We start from the raw sequence: 21,057 nt of genomic DNA on the forward strand, positions 1-21,057 counted from the left end.
CAGTAGTTGTCAAGGGTGCAAAAAGTCAGCACCTCAGGAGTAAATGTCAGTTGGCTTTTCATAGCCGATCATTGAGAGTATCTCTACCGCTCCTGCGGGCTCTAGAGTTGAAAACAGCAGGTCTGGGACAGGTAGCACGTCCGGTGAACTCCACAAGGAGCCTGCATGGCAGGCTGACTACCTGTTACTTGAGGGCAGCAAGAAGCCAAGGTAAGTTGCTAGCTAGCATTAAACTTATCTTATAAAAAACAAATCTTATCACTAGTTAACTACACATGGTTGATGATATTACTAGTTTATCTAGCGTGTCCTGCGTTGCATATAATCGATGCGGTGCCTGTTAATTTCTCATTGAATCACGGCCTACTTCAACAAACGGGTGATTTAACAAGCGCATTTGCGAAAAAAGCACTGTCGTTGCACCAACGTACCTAACCATAAACAACAATGCCTTTCTTTAAAATCAATACACAAGTATATATTTTTAAACCTGCATATTTAGTTAATATTGCCTGCTAACACGAATTTCTTATAACTAGGGAAATTGTCACTTCTCTTGCGTTCCGTGCAAGCAGTCAGGGTATATGCAGCTGTTTGGGCCGCCTGGCTCATTGCGAACTGTGTGAAGTCCATTTATTCCTAACAAAGATCGTAATTAATTTGCCAGAATTGTACATAATGACATAACATTGAAGGTTGCACAATGTAACAGGAATATTTAGACTTATGGATGCCATCCGTTAGATAAAATACAGAACGGTTCCGTATTTCACTGAAAGAATAAATGTTTTGTTTTCTAAATGATAGTTTCCGGATTCGACCATTTTAATGACCAAAGGCTCGTATTTCTGTGTGTTATTATGTTGTAATTAAGTCTATGATTTGATAGAGCAGTCTGACTGAGCGATAGTAGGCACCAGCAGGCTCGTAAACATTCATTCAAACAGCACTTTCGTATGTTTGCCAGCAGCTCTTCGCAATGCTTCAAGCATTGCGCTGTTTATGACTATCAACTCCCGAGATTATGCTGGTGTAACGGATGTGAAATGGCTAGCTAGTTAGCGGGGTGCGCGCTAATAGCATTTCAAACGTCACTCGCTCTGAGACTTGGAGTAGTTGTTCCCCTTGCTCTGCATGGGTAACGCTGCTTCGAGGGTGGCTGTTGTCGATGTGTTCCTGGTTCGAGCCCAGCGAGGAGAGGGACGGAAGCTATACTGTTACACTGGCAATACTAAAGTGCCTATAAGAACATCCAATAGTCAAAGGTATATGAAATACAAATCGTAGAGAGAAATAGTCCTATAATTCCTATAATAACTACAACCTAAAACTTCTTACCTGGGAATATTGAAGACTCATGTTAAAAGAAACCAGCAGCTTTCATATGTTCTCATGTTCTGAGCAAGGAATTTAAACGTTAGCTTTCTTACATGGCACATATTGCACTTTTACTTTCTTCTCCAACACTTTGTTATTGCATTATTTAAACCAAATTGAACATGTTTCATTATTTATTTGAGGCTAAATTGATTTTATTGATGTATTTTATTAAGTTAAGTGTTCATTCAGTATTGTTGTAATTGTCATTATTACAAATAAAATGAAAAATATTTTATTTTTAAAGGGGCCGATTAAATCGGTATCGGCTTTTTTGTCCCCCAATAATCGGTATCGGCGTTGAAAAATCATAGTCGGTCGACCTCTATTTCACACACAACGATAACAAAACAGAAGCATTAGTGAAGCCCAGACAAACAGTCAGAATAAGAGCAGGGCAGAGAGACCGAGTCCAGACAGACAGACCGAGTCCAGACAGACAGTCAGAATAAGAGCAGGGCAGAGAGACCGAGTCCAGACAGACAGTCAGAATAAGAGCAGGGCAGAGAGACCGAGTCCAGACAGACAGTCAGAATAAGAGCAGGGCAGAGTGAGGGCTGAACTTACTGGATTTGACCACAGCCTGGGTCTGTTGTGAAGTACCAGACGCTATGTTGGTCAGGGCCCAGGCTGCCTCGAACTGGAGAGACGGACTAGCGCAGAGAAAGGAAGGAAAGTGAGAGAAAGAATGAGAGGCCTTCCACTAATATCAACCTATCTTCATCCTAACCACACACACACACACACACCCCTATTGTCCTGGGTGTGTCTCCATTCCTGACCACAAGGTCCTCTGTGTGTGTGTGTGTGTTATCCTGAACACAAGTTCCTGGGAATGGGGAAATATTTTGTTTGGGTTGGCTCCAGAGAAATGGGCCAAGGGACTGTCCTGTGCCTGACACACACACCTTATCTGCATCATATCTCCTAGACGTGAATCCTGTCAGACTACAGGGTTACCTACACACACACACCTTATCTGCATCATATCTCCTAGACATGAATCCTGTCAGACTACAGGGTTACCTCCCAGCAAATGTCCCAACAGTGCATTAGTAGAGACAGTCAAAGGGAGGACATTGGTCTGAGGCAGCAGCAGACTCACTTGTCGTCTCTCTCGAGACATTTGACTAGGATGGGCAGGACGCCCGACTTTATCAAGTCATCAATGGGAGGGTTTCTGTCACTGGAGAGGAGTTTTCTGACGGACACAAAAACAGGAAGTGTTATGTTTGAGTCATGGAATAGAAAACAGGGTTTGAGAGATACAAAGCAGAGAGAAGGACAAGGTGATCACACGTCTTACTTGTAAAAAATAATATTTTCCCTAACCAGCACCCCAATTCTAACAATAAACTTAACCCCTAAACCTAAAAATAGATATTTTACAATTGAGGACCGGCAAAATGTCCTCACTTCTCAGAATTGTAGTTGGTTTACTATTCTTGTGAAGACTTCTGATATTCACAAGTATAGTAAAACTTGTACACACACTTTTACCTGGCAGCCTGTACGGCACTGAGCTGGAGCACAGCGTTATCACTGGTGGCGTTCTTCAGCGATAAAGAGAATGAGAAAACACGTTACACCACCACACTCAGAGGATGTTTTTTAGTTAACAAGTAGACGTGTGTACATGAAGTTGAGGCTGACCTGCAACATGACTTCTAGTGTGATGTTTTGCTGTAAAGACAGAAGGGACAACATCAGTACCAGGTTACAGAGCAACAACTTGGGGGGAGGGGATTCAATTCACATAAACATCCATTTAACAGATCATTCTGAGGAGACAGTGCTGTTTTTCCTGTGGCTGCTGCTGAGTTGGTGTGTTGACCGGCCGGTTGAGGCCGTGTGAGCTCACAGGCTGAGAATGTCATGCTAGCCTATCACTACAATAGACATCACCACACTTCACCTTGTAGCAGCTAAACCAGGCCAGACCAGGGCCTATTCCTCATTTCATTAGCTTAGTGACAGGTCTCCAGTCAGCAGGATGAAAAAGCTTCTCTGAATTTACCATTACATCCCCCTGTGGATCCCCATACAGTGCATTCAAAAACTATTCAGAGCCCTTTTTCCACATTGTTACATTACAGCCTTATTCTAAAATTGACATTTTTGTGTAATACATATTTTTATTGTTCTCAATCTACACACAATGCCCCATAATGACAAAGCAAAACCAGGTTTTTAGATTAAAAAAAAAAAAAAGTAAACTGAAATATCACATTTACAAAAGTATTCAGATCCTTTACTCAGTACTTTGTTGAAGCATCTTTGGCAGCCTTGGGTATGATGCTACAAGCTTGGCACATGTATTTGGGGAGTTTTCCCATTCTTCTTGGCAGATCCTCTCAAGCTCTGTCAGGTTGGATGGGGAGTGTTGTTGCACAGCTATTTTCAGGTCTCTCCAGAGATGTTCGATCTGGTTCAAGTCTGGCCTCTGACTGGGCCACTCAAGGCAATTCAGAGACTTGTCCTGAAGCCACTCCTGCATTGTCTTGGCTGTGGGCTTGGGTTGTTGGAAGGTGAATCTTCCTCCCAGTCTGAGGTCCTGAGTGTTCTGGAGCAGTTTTTCATCAAGTATCTCTCTGTACTTTCCTCTGTTCATCATTCGCTCAATTCTGACTAGTCTACCAGTCCCTGTTGCTAAAAAACAACCCCACAGCATGATGCTGCCACCACCATGCTTCACCATAGGGATGGTGCCAGGTTTCCTCGAGACGTGACGCTTGGCATTCAGGCCAAAGAGTTGAATCATGGTTACAAAAGACCAGAGAATCTTGTTTCTCATGGTCTGAGGCTTTAGGTGCCTTTTGGCAAAATCCAAGCAGGCTGTCATGACTTTTACTGAGGAGTGCCTTCCGTCTAGCCATTCTACCATTAAGACCTGATTGGTGGAGTGCTGCAGAGATGGTTGTCATTCCGGAAGGTTCTCTCATCACCAGAGGAACTCTTGAGCTCTGTCAGAGTGCCCATTAGGTTCTTGGTCACCTCCCTGACCAAGACCCTTCTCTCCCGATTGCTCAGTTTGGCCGGGTGGCCAGTTTTAGGAAAAGTTTAGATGTTTGTAAACTTCTTAAATGGAAGAATGATGGAGGCCACTGTGTTCTTGGGGACCAACAATTTTTTCGGTACCTTTCCCCAGATCTGTGCCTCGACACAATACTGTCTCTGAGCTCTATGGACAATTCCTTCGAACTCATGGCTTGGTGTTTGCTCTGACATGCACTGTCAGTGGGCCCTTATATAGACAGGTGTGTGCCTTTCCAAATCATATCCAATCAATTGAATTTACCACAGGTGGACTCCGGTCAAGTTGAAGAAGCATCTCAAGGATGATCAATGGTAACAGGATGCACATTAGTTACATTGAGTCTCATGGCAAAGGGTCTGAAAACTCATTAACAAGATGTTTTTACATTTCTAATACATTTTCAAACATTTCTAAAAACCTGTTTTCGCTTTTTCATTATGAGGTATTGTGTGTATATTAATGAGGATTAAAAAAAAAAGTTGAATAATGCTGTAACGTAACAAAAATGTGGAAAAAGGGAAAGGACTGAATACTTTCAATGCACTGTACATCATAAAAACCATAAAGAAACCAGGGGGTTTAAGACCCATGTCTAGATCACAATGTCACACATAGAAATGGATTGTATAGCACAAACACAATGTCTAATGTCATTTGATCTCCAGGAGGGTTGGCCACATCTGTCCGGCTGGTACTACCTGACAGATAATCTAGGCAGGACATTTCCACCTGTAACAAGTCTCTCGTCTTAGAGATAGCCAGCCCAGCGCAATAGCAAATGGGTCGCTAAAGTGACATCACACCCACCCCTTTGAAGTCAGAGTCTATGTCGGAGTCCTCAAGACTGTCCTCCTGTGGGACGTTCCTCTTCTTCAGTAGATGCTTGTCTCGTTTGTTCTGACCGAAGAGAGGGAGAGATTAATGAACAAACCAACACATTGATTAATACTGAAATATATGACAGAGTAGCAACACTAACTTCTACAGCACCAACACTTAAGTGCAAGCTGGATATCGGTTGAAAAACAACTGACCCTCGCATCCCTAGGATGTATGTCGTCTGTCTGCCCAGAGACATCTGGGGTACAGTTGGGGACAAAGTACAAACCCTGTGTCGCTATGGGGATGTCCTCTATAAGATTACTCAACTTTAGATACAGTGCTTTCAGAAAGTAATCACACCCATTGACCTTTTCCACATCTTGTGTTACAAAGTGAGATTTAAATGGATGTTATTTTATTGTCGTCAACTACCTACACAAAATACTAGAATGTCAAAGTGGATTAGATTTTTATAAAACACAATACATCTTGTTTAGATCAGTATTCAACCCTCTGAGTCAATACACGTTAGAGTCACCTTGAGCAGTTGGGCAATATGTTTATTCTGTGCAGGCTTCCTTTTCACTCTGTCATTTAGGTTAATATTGTGGATTAACTACAATGTTGTTGATCCATCCTCAGTTCAATCACAGCCATGGTGAAATCCCAGAGCTGTTGCCTTCCTTTCCTCTAATTGAGCTAGGAAGGGCGCCTGTATTTTTCTAGTTACTGGGTGTATCGATACACCATGCAAAGTGTAATTAATAACTGCACCATGCTCAATGGGATATTCAATGTCTTTTTTTAAAGATATCTACAAATAGGTGGCCTTCTTTGCGAACCATTGGAAAAACTCCCTGGTCTTTGTTGTTGAATCTGTTCTTAAAATTCACTGCGACCTTACAGATAATTGTGTGGGGTACAGAGATGAGGTAGACATTTAAAAATCAAGGTAAACACTATTATACAACACAGAGTGAGTCCATGCAACGTATGTGACTTGTTAAGCACATATTTACTCCTGACCTTACACTACGTAACCAAAAGTATGTGGTTCCTGCTCGTTGAACAACTCATTCCAAAATCATCGAGTTGGTCCTCCCTTTGCTGCTATAACAGCCTCTACTCTCCTGGGAAGGCTTTTCACTAGATGTTGGAACATTGCTGCAGGGACTTGCTTCCATTCAGCCACAAGAGCAATAGAGAGAGGTCGGGCAATGATGTTGGGCGATTTGACCTGGCTCGCAGTCCCAACTCATCCCAAACGTGTTCGATGGGGTTGAGGTCGGGGCTCTGTGCAGGCCAGTCAAGTTCTTACACACCGAAAAAACATTTCTGTATGGACCTGGCTTTGTGCACGGGGGAGTTCTGCTGACACAGGAAAGGGTTTTCCCCAAACTGTTGCCACAAAGTTAGAAGCACAGAATCACCTAGAATGTCATTGTATGCTGTAGCATTAAGATTACCCTTCACTGGAACTAAGGGGCCTAGTCAAAACCATGAAAAACAGCTCCAGACCATTATTCCTCCAAACTATACAGTTGGCACTATGCATTGAGGCAGGTAGCGTTCTCCTGGCATCTGTCAACCCCAGATTCGTCCGTTGGACTGCCAGATGGTGAAGCGTGATTCATCACTCCAGAGAACGCATTTCCACTGCTCCAGAGTCTAATGGCGGCGAGCTTTATACCACTCCAGCCGACGCTTGGCATTGGTGATCTTAGGTTTGTATGCGGCTGCTCAGCCATGGAAACCCATTTCATGAAGCACCCAACGAAAAGTTTTTGTGCTGACGTTGCTTCCAGAGGCAATTTGGAACTCGGTAGTGAGTGTTGAAACCGAGGACAGACGATTTTTACACGCTACCCTGGTCCCGTTCTTTGAGCTTGTGTAGTCTACCACTTTGCGGCTGAGCCTTTGTTGCAGAGCTCTTCAGTCAGGCCATTCTACTGCCAATGTATGTCTATGGAGATTGCATGGCTGTGTGCTCGATTTTATACACCTGTCAGCAACGGGTGTGGCTGAAACAATCGAATCTACTAATTTGAACGTGTGTCCACATACATACATACATACATACATACATACATACATACAAAAGTATGTATATATGAGCATTTAGGCTTTCTGTAACATGTCGGTTCAATTATTTACTTATTTTATGCCGGCCATGTTATTTTAGTGTGGGGCAAACAGAGAGAGAGAAGAACGTGTGATCGAGAGGAATAGAGAGCTGTTGCATCGCGAGATATCTCTACCTGAAAATACAAACCTAAATGATTGATAGTTGGTATTCAGCAGTCATAAAAGTAAGCCTTATTTACTTTGAAGAACTAGAAAAGTGATTTTGTCAGACAGCAGCTCTATAGAGATGACTTGGAATGAAATAGTCAAATTCAATATACACAACAACCAAAATATTTTATTAAAGTAAAGTGAATGACAGGTAAGTGATAACCAGTAATGGGCAGTCACCGTCATGGGACTGTGTTAGGGTATTCAACCCACATGATGCATAGCATATTGAAAATATTGAAAAAAAATCATAACCGAACTAACCTTAAAAAGCACTAAGACACACACACACCAACTGCAAGGCTCCTAGGGTACAGTGAAACACACACACCAACTGCAAGGCTCCTAGGGTACAGTGAAACACACACCAACTGCAAGGCTCCTAGGGTACAGTGAAACACACACCAACTGTAAGGCTCCTAGGGTACAGTGAAACACACACCAACTGCAAGGCTCCTAGGGTACAGTGAAACACACACACCAACTGCAAGGCTCCTAGGGTACAGTGAAACACACACACCAACTGTAAGGCTCCTAGGGTACAGTGAAACACACACACCAACTGTAAGGCTCCTAGGGTACAGTGAAACACACACACCAACTGCAAGGCTCCTAGGGTACAGTGAAACACACACACCAACTGTAAGGCTCCTAGGGTACAGTGAAACACACACACCAACTGTAAGGCTCCTAGGGTACAGTGAAACACACACACCAACTGCAAGGCTCCTAGGGTACAGTGAAACACACACCAACTGTAAGGCTCCTAGGGTACAGTGAAACACACACACCAACTGCAAGGCTCCTAGGGTACAGTGAAACACACACCAACTGCAAGGCTCCTAGGGTACAGTGAAACACACACACCAACTGCAAGGCTCCTAGGGTACAGTGAAACACACACACCAACTGTAAGGCTCCTAGGGTACAGTGAAACACACACCAACTGTAAGGCTCCTAGAGTACAGTGAAACACACACCAACTGTAAGGCTCCTAGGGTACAGTGAAACACACACCAACTGTAAGGCTCCTAGGGTACAGTGAAACACACACCAACTGTAAGGCTCCTAGGGTACAGTGAAACACAAACACCAACTGTAAGGCTCCTAGGGTACAGTGAAACACACACAAAAACAAATGCAGGTGCAACAAAGATGAGCAGACAGACACACTGGTGTTGAAAAGAGTGTGAAAGACTCACACAGCCGCTCGGCATGTGAGTCAGTGGTAGGAGAGATATTCCCTTGGCCTACATTCCAGTGTGCTGCAGTGCCGGGCCATGCATCACTGCTGGCGACTAACCAGCCCTGTGCTGCTCTCTGCTCCGGCAGGCAGCACCAACAGACCCTATTCTCCCTCACCCGCTATCACCCATCAACGGCTATGTCTCACTCTCTGTATCAGTGGTAACTTCACTCAGTTTCCCTTCCTCAACCAAGTGACTCAGCAAATCCCAATCAGCATCATGAATTAAAAAGAGTGAGCGACAGACTCAGAAGCCTTGACGAGGGGGATTGTTTCAACGTCTGAGACAAAAAACAGGAAGTGGAAGGAGAGTTAAGAGTGTGTCAAAGCCCAGAGGGGGGGTCTAGCAGAGGAAGATAGTAGGGGGGAGGAAGTAAGATTCAAAGCCATGAACAGGGTAGGCTTTTGCATCAGAGAGATCACAGAGTCAACATGAGAGCAGCAGTTTGTCAGACATATGAGTGACAGAGATAGCTACGTATTACAGGAGGGGGGTCAGAGCAACCCTTCAGTCTCTGGCTCTTTACAAAGGTGTAAACAGAGCAGCTGCATGACTACCATACTAATTGGGTGTATTGTATCCAACACAGTACAACCTGTATATTAAAGTATTCAGACTAAAGCCAATTTTTGCTTGATCTGAAAATGTGGTCGGAAGCTCCGTATGGAGGGTGTGATGCAATTTTGGAGCCTCTGGGGTAATTCAGAGGCCAAATTGAGCTCTGTACCAAATGTTTAAACAAATGCGGAGGGCTCTGTATAGCTCCGCATTGACATGATTGGTTGACGGGTAGGTGGGGGCGGGGAGGTCCTGTATAAACAAACTCACTTCCTTGAGAACTTCCTTCACAACAGCTCTGCGAAACACAAGTACACTATATACAGTACCAGTTGAAAGTGGACACACCTACTCATTCAGGGGTTATTATTATTATTTTTTCTACAGAATTGTGAAGACATCAAAACTATGCAATAACACATATGGATTCATGTAGTAACCACAACATATATTTTATATTTGAGATTCTTCAAAGTAGCCACCCTTTGCTTTGATGATAGCTTTGCACACTCTTGGCATTCTCTCAACCAGCTTCATGAGGTAGTCACCTGGAATGCAATTCAATTAACAGGTATGCCTTGTTAAAAGAAGATAAGAAATTTCACAAATTCATGCGTTTGAGGCAATCAGTTGTGTTTTGACAAGGTAGGGGTGGTATACAGAAGATAGCCCTATTTGGTAAAATACCAAGTCCATATTATGGCAAGAACAGCTCAAATAAGCAAAAAGAAACGACAGTCAATCATTACTTTAAGACAAGTTTCTTCAAGTGCGGTCACAAAAACCATTGAGCGCTATGATGAAACTGGCTCTCATGGGGACAGCCACAGGAAAGGACACAGAATTACCTCCGCTGCAGTTCAATTAAATTAACTGCACCTCAGATTGCAGGCCAAATAAATGCTTCAGGGTTTAAGTAAGACGCATCTCAACATCAACTGTTCAGAGGAGACTGCGTGAATCAGGCCTTCGTGTTCGAATTGCTGCATAGAAACCACTACTAAAGGACACCAATAAGAAGAAGAGACTTGCTTGGGCCAAGAAACGTAAGCAATGGACATTAGACCGATGGATGTCTGTTCTTTGGTCTGATGAGTCCAAATGTGAGATTTTTGGTTCCATCTGCCGTGTCTTTGTGAAACGCAGAGTAGGTGAACGGATGATCTCTAAATGTGTAGTTCTCACCGTGAAGCATGGAGGAGGAGGTGTGATGACGCTTCGCTGGTGACACTGTAGGTGATTTATTTTGAATTCAAGGCACACTTAACCAGCATGGCTACCACAGCATTCTGCAGCGATACGCCATCACATCTGATTTGAGCTTAGTGGGACTATCATTTGTTTCTCAACAGGACAATGACCCAAAACACCTCTACACACTAAGGGCTATTTGACCAAGAAGGAGAGTAATGGAGTGCTGCATCAGATGACCTGGCCTCCACAATCAGCCAACCTCAACCCAATTGAGATGGTTTGGGATATGTTGGAGTGAAGGAAAATCAGCCAACAAGTGCTCAGAATATGTGGGAACTCCTTCAAGACTGTTGGAAAAGTATTCCTCGTGAAGCTGTTTGAGAGAATGCCAAGAGTGTGCAAAGCTGTCATCAAGGCAAAGGGTGGCTACTTTGAAGAATCTAAAATACAAAATATATTTTGTTTTAGTTACTACATGATTCCGTGTGTTATTTCATAGTTATGTCTTCACTATTATTCCATTCTGCAAATAGTAAAAATAAAGAAAAACCCTTGAATGAGTAGGTGTCCATACTTTTGACTGGTACTGTATATACAAAAGTATGTGGACACCCCTTCAAATTAGTGGATTGGGCTATTTCAGCCACACCCGTTGCTGACAGGTATATACAATTGTGCACAGAGCCAAGCAACCTCCATAGACAAACACTGGCAGTAGAATGGCTTTACTGAAGAGCTCAGTGACTTTCAACGTGGCAGTGTAATAGGATGCCACCTTTCCAACAAGTCAGTTTGTCAAATTTCTGCCCTGCTAGAGCTGCCCGGTTAACTGTAAGTGCTGTTATTGTGAAGTGGAAACGTCTAGGAGCAACAACGGCTCAGCCTCTAAGTGGTAGGCCACACAAGCTCAGAACGGGACCACCGAGTGCTGAAGCGTGTAAAAATTGTCTGTCCTCTGTTGTAACACTCACTACTGAGTTCCAAACTGCCTCTGGAAGCAACGTCAGCACAAGAACTGTTTATCGGGAGCTTTATGAAATGGGTTTCCATGGCCGAGCAGCTGCACACAAGCCTAAGATCACCATGTGCAATGCCAAGCGTTGGCTGGAATGGTATAAAGCTCGCCGCCATTGGACTCTGGAGCAATGGAAACAGGTTCTCTGGAGTGATGAATCACACTGCCCCATCTGGCAGTCTGATGGACGAATCTGGGTTTGGCGGATGCCAGGAGAGCATTACCTGCCCGAATGCATAGTGCCAACTGTAAAGTTTGGTGGAGGAGGAATAATGGTCTGGGGCTGTTGTCCGTGGTTAGGGCTTGGCTCCTTAGTTCCAGTGAAGGGAAATCTTAATGCTACAGCATACAATGACATTCTAGATGATTCTGTCCTTCCAACTTTGTGGCAACAGTTTGGGGAAGGTTTGTCGAGATCAGTGTGGAACTTGACTGGTCTGCACAGAGCCCTGACCTCAATCACATCAAATACCTTTGGGATGAATTGGAACGCCAACTGCGAGCCAGGACTAATCTCACAACATCTGTGGCTGAATGGAAGCAAGTCCCTGCAGCAATGTTCCAACATCTCGTGGAAAGCCTTCCCAGAAGAGTAGAGGCTGTTATAGCAGCAAAGGGGGGAGAAACTCCATACTAATGCCTGTGATTTTGGAATGAGATGTTCGAAGAGCAGGTGTCCACATAATTTTGATCATGTAGTGTACGAATGCCCTGACTTCTGCAGAAGCCGTATCACTGTAAATGCTGCAAGGCCAATGCAGGCGTCAGATTGACCATGTAGCGCCTTTTAACAGGCAAGCACACCAAGCATCTCAGGATAGATTACATCTGAAAATCATTTTAAATCTCTGTTAATCCCTAGGATGTAGTGTGTTAGTGCTCATCACTAAGTCTGATAGAGTATACAGATACAGTACACAGGTCTGCAGATCAAGGTGATGTGGAGGGAGTGGCTGAATGACTAAGGTGAATAAGAATTGGGCTAACAGTTTCAGGGGTCAGTTATGGTCAAGGGCTCCATCCAAACTGGGATCCCATGAGATCCCCGGGAGTTAGTGATGGGTGGGGGGGGAATTTATACAGTTACATATCTGGATATTATTTTTGACTATATACAGTGGGGAGAACAAGTATTTGATACACTGCCGATTTTGCAGGTTTTCCTACTTACAAAGCATGTAGAGGTCTGTCATTTTTATCATAGGTACACTTCAACTGTGAGAGACGGAATCGAAAACAAAAATCCAGAAAATCACATTGTATGATTTTTAAGTAATTAATTTGCATTTTTTTGCGTGACAAATGTATGGACGGAGAGGAATACCAGTCTGTCTGGGGCAAGATACAGGGTGAGAAAGAAACAGCCTGTTTAAAGGTCTGTGTAAGCAGAGAGGTGAATACTAATACATTAATATAGGGAGCAGTAGAAGCACAGAGTCGTGTGTCACCAAAAATACTAAAATCAGGCTTCTTCACTCACCTTTCTCAGTTCCACTGTCACGTCATTTCGATGTCTTCTCATAGTCTGGAACACAAACGAAGCAATATGAGAAAGAGAATCATTCATTTATAAAAACATTTTTTAGGAGAGTTATTCATAACATCTCTCTGGACTCAGGTCAGAACATAGGAATTGAGGGGACTAATATGTAAACTATAGGCTAACACCATAACAGTAACTCCACTGGATGTGGTTACGGTTCAGGTTAATCAATGTGTTTGTGTACCAGTATTAGTGAGCGTGTCCCTCTGCAGCAGAAATATGGTGAGAAATGTGTTTGAAACATTGAATCGGAATAGAATCGCATCGGCACCTAAGTATCATGATAATATCGTATCGTGAGGTCCCTGCCAATTCCGAGCCCTAACCGGTGTGTTCGTAGTCCACTCATTGCTGTGAGCTGGTCTCAGATCTTGTGACTTTCGATGCGGTTCATATTGCCATCCTAAATAGCCCCTTACGTCACGTGGGTCAGTAACATCATACACTGCCTTGGTCTGGTCTTACCCCTGTCTAGGGAGGCTGAGGTGCAGAGAACCTGAGTGAGACACCTTCTCCTCTCTCTAACAACCAGACAGTGTCCCAGTCAGGGCATCGGTGTGAGCATCGACTACATCAGCAGAGGGCCAATGTGGGTCGATGCAGGCTTTTGTTCTAGCCAAGCACTAACACATCTGATTCAACTAATCTGGATTCAGATTAAAGACAATGATTAGTTTATACATATATTAGGCTGTAGACTAAACATAGCTTCACCAGCGGGCAGTGTCCTGAGCCAACGGTGAGTGTTCCCCCCTGGATACAGTGACCTGGGATGAACAATTAAGTCCAAGGCCACAACACTGAATGAGCAAGTCCAAACATGTTAGACTTTACAGAGCAAAGCAGATATTTGATAAGTAATGCTGGCTTTATCTCACATGATGTCCCATAAGGCTGTTTAGTGAGAGACAGTTGAACTGGGAGGAATTGGCCAAAGTTCCCCCTTCTGCTAGAGCAGGGTCAGATCATCCTAGTGGTTAAGGTCAGGATTTGGGTTAACCAAACTCATCCTAGATCTGTGGCTATGGGAAACTTTAACCTCGACCAAACCCCAATGAATTATTTTCCCACTGCCCACCCCACTACTAGAGAGTGTGTGCCAAATTGTTTCAGTAATCAACAATTGCAGGAACACACAACTCTCTGGTCCCAGATCAGTGCTTCTTAGGGCTTATTCTACCTCCTGGCCCCTCCACTAGGCCCCAGATCAGGTTGTACCTCCTGGGAGAACCCAAGCTAGACATCTAGGATGCCAAAAATAGCCCTAGTGACGCACTTTGCAATGTCTGCCTGTCCATCATAGTAGCCATGTGTTTGTAGCGTTAGCTTGCGGTTTCAAAACAACCACTTATGGGACTGGTCCACATCCCATGGTTTTAGATGGCTCCCAAAGACAAATCAACTCCTAACTTCATCTACTATTTAGAAAACTCGCTCCAATGGGAACCTTCATACACTGGGGATGTCTGAAAGATGACTATTTGTATAACTCTGTAAAGCTATAGAACAGAGTGTGTGCGTTATTGTCAAAGATACCATAGCTAACCAATATAAATACGTGAAGTCAGTATGCCATAGTTAACATTGACAGCTCGACCATAAGATACCGACCTAACATTATGGGAATAAAAAGTTGGTGTGTGGTGGAACTAGCAAGTAAACCGATTCAAAAACGTTAGCATGGAGTCCTAACATAATAATTCAATCGACATATTAACCGAGCTAGCTAACTAGCTTATATAAACAACTATAAGATAATTTACTGCACAGGCAGTCGTTCAAAAATGCCTATTTTAGCTGGTCACAGTTAACGTTAGCTAGCTCATTATTGTTGGACAAGGCAATGGTACTAACCAAAAAAGATATCGAGCTACTGTAAGTTCTGAACAGGGTTCAGTTAGTTAGTCTATGTAGCTAATACATGCTTTTGCTAACTACCGTCTTTGGATTTGGCGAGTTGGGCTGTCAACTATATTCTGCTTTCAAAACAGGTGGTAGCTAAATTAACTGCTTAGGTAATCAGCTACGTAATAGTTCGTCGTTAGCGAAGCCGTCTGAGCACATTGCTAGCTTACGTTACAATCTTTGCTTGCAAGCTAGCTAGTTTGCTAACAAGGCTTCATCAACAGCTTGTCAGACAAGGCCGGTGAAGATAGCCGGTGTCTAAAGTAAAATCCAACACGAATCACTGGTAAACCGCTCTATCCAAATGCATCATACCTCGACATCGCGTCCCTTGTTTTTGAAGCTCTTGATACGGTGGTTATCCAAGTCGGCGTTTTCTGCCATGTCTGTTTGCTTGGTTCGTGAGTCCTCCGGCGTTTTATCTCCAGTGAAAGGCAGAGCACTGTAAATATACTGCTGAGTACAGAGAGGCGACTAGACGTAATTCAGATCGGTAGTATGAAGGAGGAGCTCGGTGACGGGCTATCCTATTTTTGATGGGATGTTTTAGAAATGGCTCCCAAGGCCATCACCATGGTTATTTTTTAAATATCATTCATTTAAAACATTTTGAAAATCTGCAGACACCTCAGTAAATCATGTACCGTGGCTTAGGCAATAAATATTTTCCCATCAGGATTTTGACCTATTCACTACATGGTACACGGTGTCATAAAGGCATCAGTAAGAGAGCCCTGTGAATCAAATCAAAATCAAATCAAACTTTATTTGTCACTTTATTTGCCGAATACAACAAGTGTAGGTAGTCCTTACCGTGAAATGCTTACTTACAAGCCCTTAACCAACAGTGCAGTTCAAGAAGAGCTAAGAACATATTTACCAAATAAACACAATAAAATTCAAATAACGAGGCTACTGTATATACAGGGGGTACCAGTACTGAGTCAGTGTGCGGGGTACACTGTGTTTGGACCATGATAGTTTGTTAGTGATGTGGACACCAAGGAACTTGAAACTCTCGACCTGCTCCACTACGGCCCAGTCAATGTTAATGGAGGCCTGTTTGGCCCACCTTTTCCTGTAGTCCACGATCAGCTCATTTGTCTTGGTCACGTTGAGGGAGAGGTTGTTGTCCTGGCACCACACTGCCAGTTCTCTGAGCTCTTCCCTATAGGCTGTCTCATCGTTGTCGGTGATCAGGCCTACCACTGTTGTGTCGTCAGCAAACGTAATGATGGTGTTGGAGTCGTGTTTGGCCACCCTGCCGTGGGTGAACAGGGAGTACAGGAGGGGACTAAGTACATACCCCTGAGGGGCTCCAGTGTTGAGGATCAGCGTGGCAGACATGTTGTTGCCTACCCTTACCACCTGGGGGCGGAAGTCCAGGATCCAGTTGCAGAAGAAGGTGATTAGTCCCAGGGTCCTTAGCTTAGTGATGAGCTTCATCGACACTATGGTGTTGAACGCTGAGTTGTAGTCAATGAGCAGCATTCTCACATAGGTGTTCCTTTTGTCCAGGTGGGAAAGGGCAGTGTGGAGTGCGATTAAGATTGCCTCATCTGTGGATCTGTTGGGGCGGTATGCAATTGGAGTGGGTCTAGGGTATTCGGGAGGATGCTGTTGATGTCAGCCATGACCAGCCTTTCAAAGCACTTCATAGCTACCGACGTGAGTGCTACGGAGCGGTAATCATTTAGGCAGGCTACCTTCGCTTCCTTGGGCACAGGGACTATGCTGGTCTGCTTGAAACATGTAGCTATTACAGATTGGGTCAGGGAGAGGTTGAAAATGTCAGTGAAGACACTTGACAGTTGGTCCACGCATAAAAGGCATTTAGCTCGTCTGGTAGGTTCGCGTCACTGGGCAGCTCGCGTCTGGGTTTCCCTTTGTAGTCCGTAGTAGTTTTCAAGCCCTGCCACATCCGACGAGCGTCAGAGCTGGTGTAGTAGGATTCAATCTTAATCCTGTATTGACGCTTTGCTTGTTTGATGGTTCGTCTGAGGGCATAGTGGGATTTCTTATAAGCGTTCGGATTAGTGTCCCGCTCCTTGAAAGCGGCAGCTCTAGCCTTTAGCTTTATGTGGATGTTGCCTGTAATCCATGGCTTCTGGTTGGGATATGTACGTACAGTCACTGTGGGGACGACGTCGTCGACACACTTATTTATGAAGCCGATGACTGAGGTGGTATACTCCTCAATGACATTGGATGAATCCCGGAACATATTCCATTCTGTGCTAACAAAACAGTGTTCGTTTGTGTGCTTACTATTCACATCAAATTGTGAAAAGGGGAAAACAATAAAAAATATTTGTCTACTATATGTAGTTTCTATAAAAAAACATCTCCATTATGAAATGCATGGCAAGGTTTGTATGATTCCTTTATCAAAGCATGCCTTATGGTGTTTTCACATTGTCAGTCCTCTTTAACCTTTCTGGACTACCCATCCCGGATCCAGGATCATCCTCATCAAAAAAGCTGACTAGCATAGCCTAGCGCCACAGGGATATAGTGAACTCTGGGGTAAAGAAAAAGCTAAATAACTCAGTTCTCTTTGTATTCATACTGCCCTTGCCTTTCAATGAGGACTCAACTCTTTTGCCAGTTCACTTCAACTATTTAGAAAGGAACCAATATCTTTTTCCAACATGCACTCTGTGTTTTAACAAAGTGTAGGACAAGCCATTCAATCAGAATGCGTTATATGGACAGCTAGATATACCTACTTACAATTTGGAAGCTAATAGACTGCATTTAGTTAAAATATGAGACATAATAATTGTAATCCGTAGTTACTATTAACATCTGATTGCTATTTATTCTGTAACCAATAGAATAACTGCAAAATAAATAATGCTGTAATTGAAATTGTACACCCGAGGTAGGCTACTGCTCCTTTAAGAGCTAGAATAGATTTTGTGCCCTGTTGTGATTCTCACCAAATCTGTTGTCTACTCACACTATTCAAACCCCACAATCAAATAATAGCTTAAAGCTCTCTTAGCCTTTATATCACATTTTGCAAACAAATAATCTGAACTAAAAACATCCTTGACAATCACTAATCAATATCCAAAAACAGCAACAACAAAAAATATGCAAAACTGCAGATCAGCTTCTCTTTTGTGGCAACAATGTCAGGGTTTATGGCAGGGGAAAGGGTGTTACAGTAGTCTAGTGTGTCAGGGTTTATGGCAGGGGAAAGGGTGTTACAGTAGTCTAGTGTGTCAGGGTTTATGGCAGGGGAAAGGGTGTTGCAGAAGTCTAGTGTGTCAGGGTTTATGGCAGGGGAAAGGGTGTTGCAGTAGTCTAGTGTGTCAGGGTTTATGGCAGGGGAAAGGGTGTTGTAGTAGTCTAGTGTGACAGGGTTTATGGCAGGGGAAAGGGTGTTACAGTAGTCTAGTGTGTCAGGGTTTATGGCAGGGGAAAGGGTGTTACAGTAGTCTAGTGTGTCAGGGTTTATGGCAGGGGAAAGGGTGTTACAGTAGTCTAGTGTGTCAGGGTTTATGGCAGGGGAAAGGGTGTTGCAGTAGTCTAGTGTGTCAGGGTTTATGGCAGGGGAAAGGGTGTTACAGTAGTCTAGTGTGTCAGGGTTTATGGCAGGGGAAAGGGTGTTACAGTAGTCTAGTGTGACAGGGTTTATGGCAGGGGAAAGGGTGTTGCAGTAGTCTAGTGTGTCAGGGTTTATGGCAGGGGAAAGGGTGCTGCAGTAGTCTAGTGTGTCAGGGTTTATGGCAGGGGAAAGGGTGTTGCAGTAGTCTAGTGTGTCAGGGTTTATGGCAGGGGAAAGGCTGTTACAGTAGTCTAGTGTGTCAGGGTTTATGGAAGGGGAAAGGGTGTTACAGTAGTCTAGTGTGTCAGGGTTTATGGCAGGGGAAAGGGTGTTACAGTAGTCTAGTGTGTCAGGGTTTATGGCAGGGGAAAGGGTGCTGCAGTAGTCTAGTGTGACAGGGTTTATGGCAGGGGAAAGGGTGTTACAGTAGTCTAGTGCGTCAGGGTTTATTTCAGGGGAAAGGGTGTTACAGTAGTCTAGTGCGTCAGGGTTTATGGCAGGGGAAAGGGTGTTACAGTAGTCTAGTGTGTCAGGGTTTATGGCAGGGGAAAGGGTGTTACAGTAGTCTAGTGTGTCAGGGTTTATGGCAGGGGAAAGGGTGTTACAGTAGTCTAGTGTGTCAGGGTTTATGGAAGGGGAAAGGGTGTTACAGTAGTCTAGTGTGTCAGGGTTTATGGCAGGGGAAAGGGTGTTACAGTAGTCTAGTGTGTCAGGGTTTATGGCAGGGGAAAGGGTGTTGCAGTAGTCTAGTGTGTCAGGGTTTATGGCAGGGGAAAGGGTGTTACAGTAGTCTAGTGCGTCAGGGTTTATGGCAGGGGAAAGGGTGTTACAGTAGTCTAGTGCGTCAGGGTTTATGGCAGGGGAAAGGGTGTTACAGTAGTCTAGTGTGTCAGGGTTTATGGCAGGGGAAAGGGTGTTACAGTAGTCTAGTGTGTCAGGGTTTATGGCAGGGGAAAGGGTGTTACAGTAGTCTAGTGTGTCAGGGTTTATGGCAGGGGAAAGGGTGTTACAGTAGTCTAGTGTGACAGGGTTTATGGCAGGGGAAAGGGTGTTACAGTAGTCTAGTGTGTCAGGGTTTATGGCAGGGGAAAGGGTGTTACAGTAGTCTAGTGTGTCAGGGTTTATGGCAGGGGAAAGGGTGTTACAGTAGTCTAGTGTGTCAGGGTTTATGGCAGGGGAAAGGGTGTTGCAGTAGTCTAGTGTGTCAGGGTTTATGGCAGGGGAAAGGGTGTTACAGTAGTCTAGTGTGTCAGGGTTTATGGCAGGGGAAAGGGTGTTACAGTAGTCTAGTGTGACAGGGTTTATGGCAGGTGAAAGGGTGTTACAGTAGTCTAGTGTGTCAGGGTTTATGGCAGGGGAAAGGGTGTTACAGTAGTCTAGTGTGTCAGGGTTTATGGCAGGGGAAAGGGTGTTACAGTAGTCTAGTGTGTCAGGGTTTATGGCAGGGGAAAGGGTGTTGCAGTAGTCTAGTGTGTCAGGGTTTATGGCAGGGGAAAGGGTGTTGCAGTAGTCTAGTGTGACAGGGTTTATGGCAGGGGAAAGGGTGTTACAGTAGTCTAGTGTGTCAGGGTTTATGGCAGGGGAAAGGGTGTTACAGTAGTCTAGTGTGACAGGGTTTATGGCAGGGGAAAGGGTGTTGCAGTAGTCTAGTGTGTCAGGGTTTATGGCAGGGGAAAGGGTGCTGCAGTAGTCTAGTGTGTCAGGGTTTATGGCAGGGGAAAGGGTGTTACAGTAGTCTAGTGTGTCAGGGTTTATGGCAGGGGAAAGGGTGTTGCAGTAGTCTAGTGTGTCAGGGTTTATGGCAGGGGAAAGGATGTTGCAGTAGTCTAGTGTGTCAGGGTTTATGTCAGGGGAAAGGGTGTTACAGTAGTCTAGTGTGTCAGGGTTTATGGCAGGGGAAAGGGTGTTACAGTAGTCTAGTGTGTCAGGGTTTATGGCAGGGGAAAGGGTGTTACAGTAGTCTAGTGTGTCAGGGTTTATGGCAGGGGAAAGGGTGTTACAGTAGTCTAGTGTGTCAGGGTTTATGGCAGGGGAAAGGGTGTTACAGTAGTCTAGTGTGTCAGGGTTTATGGCAGGGGAAAGGGTGTTGCAGTAGTCTAGTGTGTCAGGGTTTATGGCAGGGGAAAGGGTGTTGCAGTAGTCTAGTGTGTCAGGGTTTATGGCAGGGGAGAGGGTGTTACAGTAGTCTAGTGTGTCAGGGTTTATGGCAGGGGAAAGGGTGTTACAGTAGTCTAGTGTGACAGGGTTTATGGCAGGGGAAAGGGTGTTACAGTAGTCTAGTGTGTCAGGGTTTATGGCAGGGGAAAGGGTGTTACAGTAGTCTAGTGTGACAGGTTTTATGGCAGGGGAAAGGGTGTTGCAGTAGTCTAGTGTGACAGGGTTTATGGCAGGGGAAAGGGTGTTACAGTAGTCTAGTGTGTAGTGTAGGAATAATGACAAATGAACCTGGGGAGCTTTGCATTCACATGGTCCTAAAATAGGAACCGGACCACGGAATTCAAGCGAACC

The 21,057-nt window shown here is 44.3% G+C and overlaps 1 protein-coding gene across 1 annotated transcript in view; it reads right to left on the bottom strand.

Annotated features, from left to right (window-relative positions):
• Positions 1-15,476, bottom strand: part of LOC129820747 (importin subunit alpha-4-like) — a 30,573-nt gene extending 15,097 nt beyond the window's left edge. Inside the window, exons 1-7 of the mRNA XM_055877686.1 lie at positions 15,309-15,476; positions 13,026-13,070; positions 5,222-5,311; positions 3,031-3,060; positions 2,878-2,930; positions 2,483-2,578; positions 1,945-2,030 (exon numbers count right to left, since the gene is read on the bottom strand). Of these exons, the coding sequence (XP_055733661.1) occupies positions 1,945-2,030; positions 2,483-2,578; positions 2,878-2,930; positions 3,031-3,060; positions 5,222-5,311; positions 13,026-13,070; positions 15,309-15,377 (469 nt within the window). The 5' untranslated portion in view covers positions 15,378-15,476. The remainder of the gene's footprint in view (positions 1-1,944; positions 2,031-2,482; positions 2,579-2,877; positions 2,931-3,030; positions 3,061-5,221; positions 5,312-13,025; positions 13,071-15,308) is intronic.
• Positions 15,477-21,057: the final 5,581 nt, after the last annotated feature.

This window comes from Salvelinus fontinalis, chromosome 23 (assembly GCF_029448725.1).
Source record: "Salvelinus fontinalis isolate EN_2023a chromosome 23, ASM2944872v1, whole genome shotgun sequence".
Taxonomy (NCBI): domain Eukaryota; kingdom Metazoa; phylum Chordata; class Actinopteri; order Salmoniformes; family Salmonidae; genus Salvelinus; species Salvelinus fontinalis.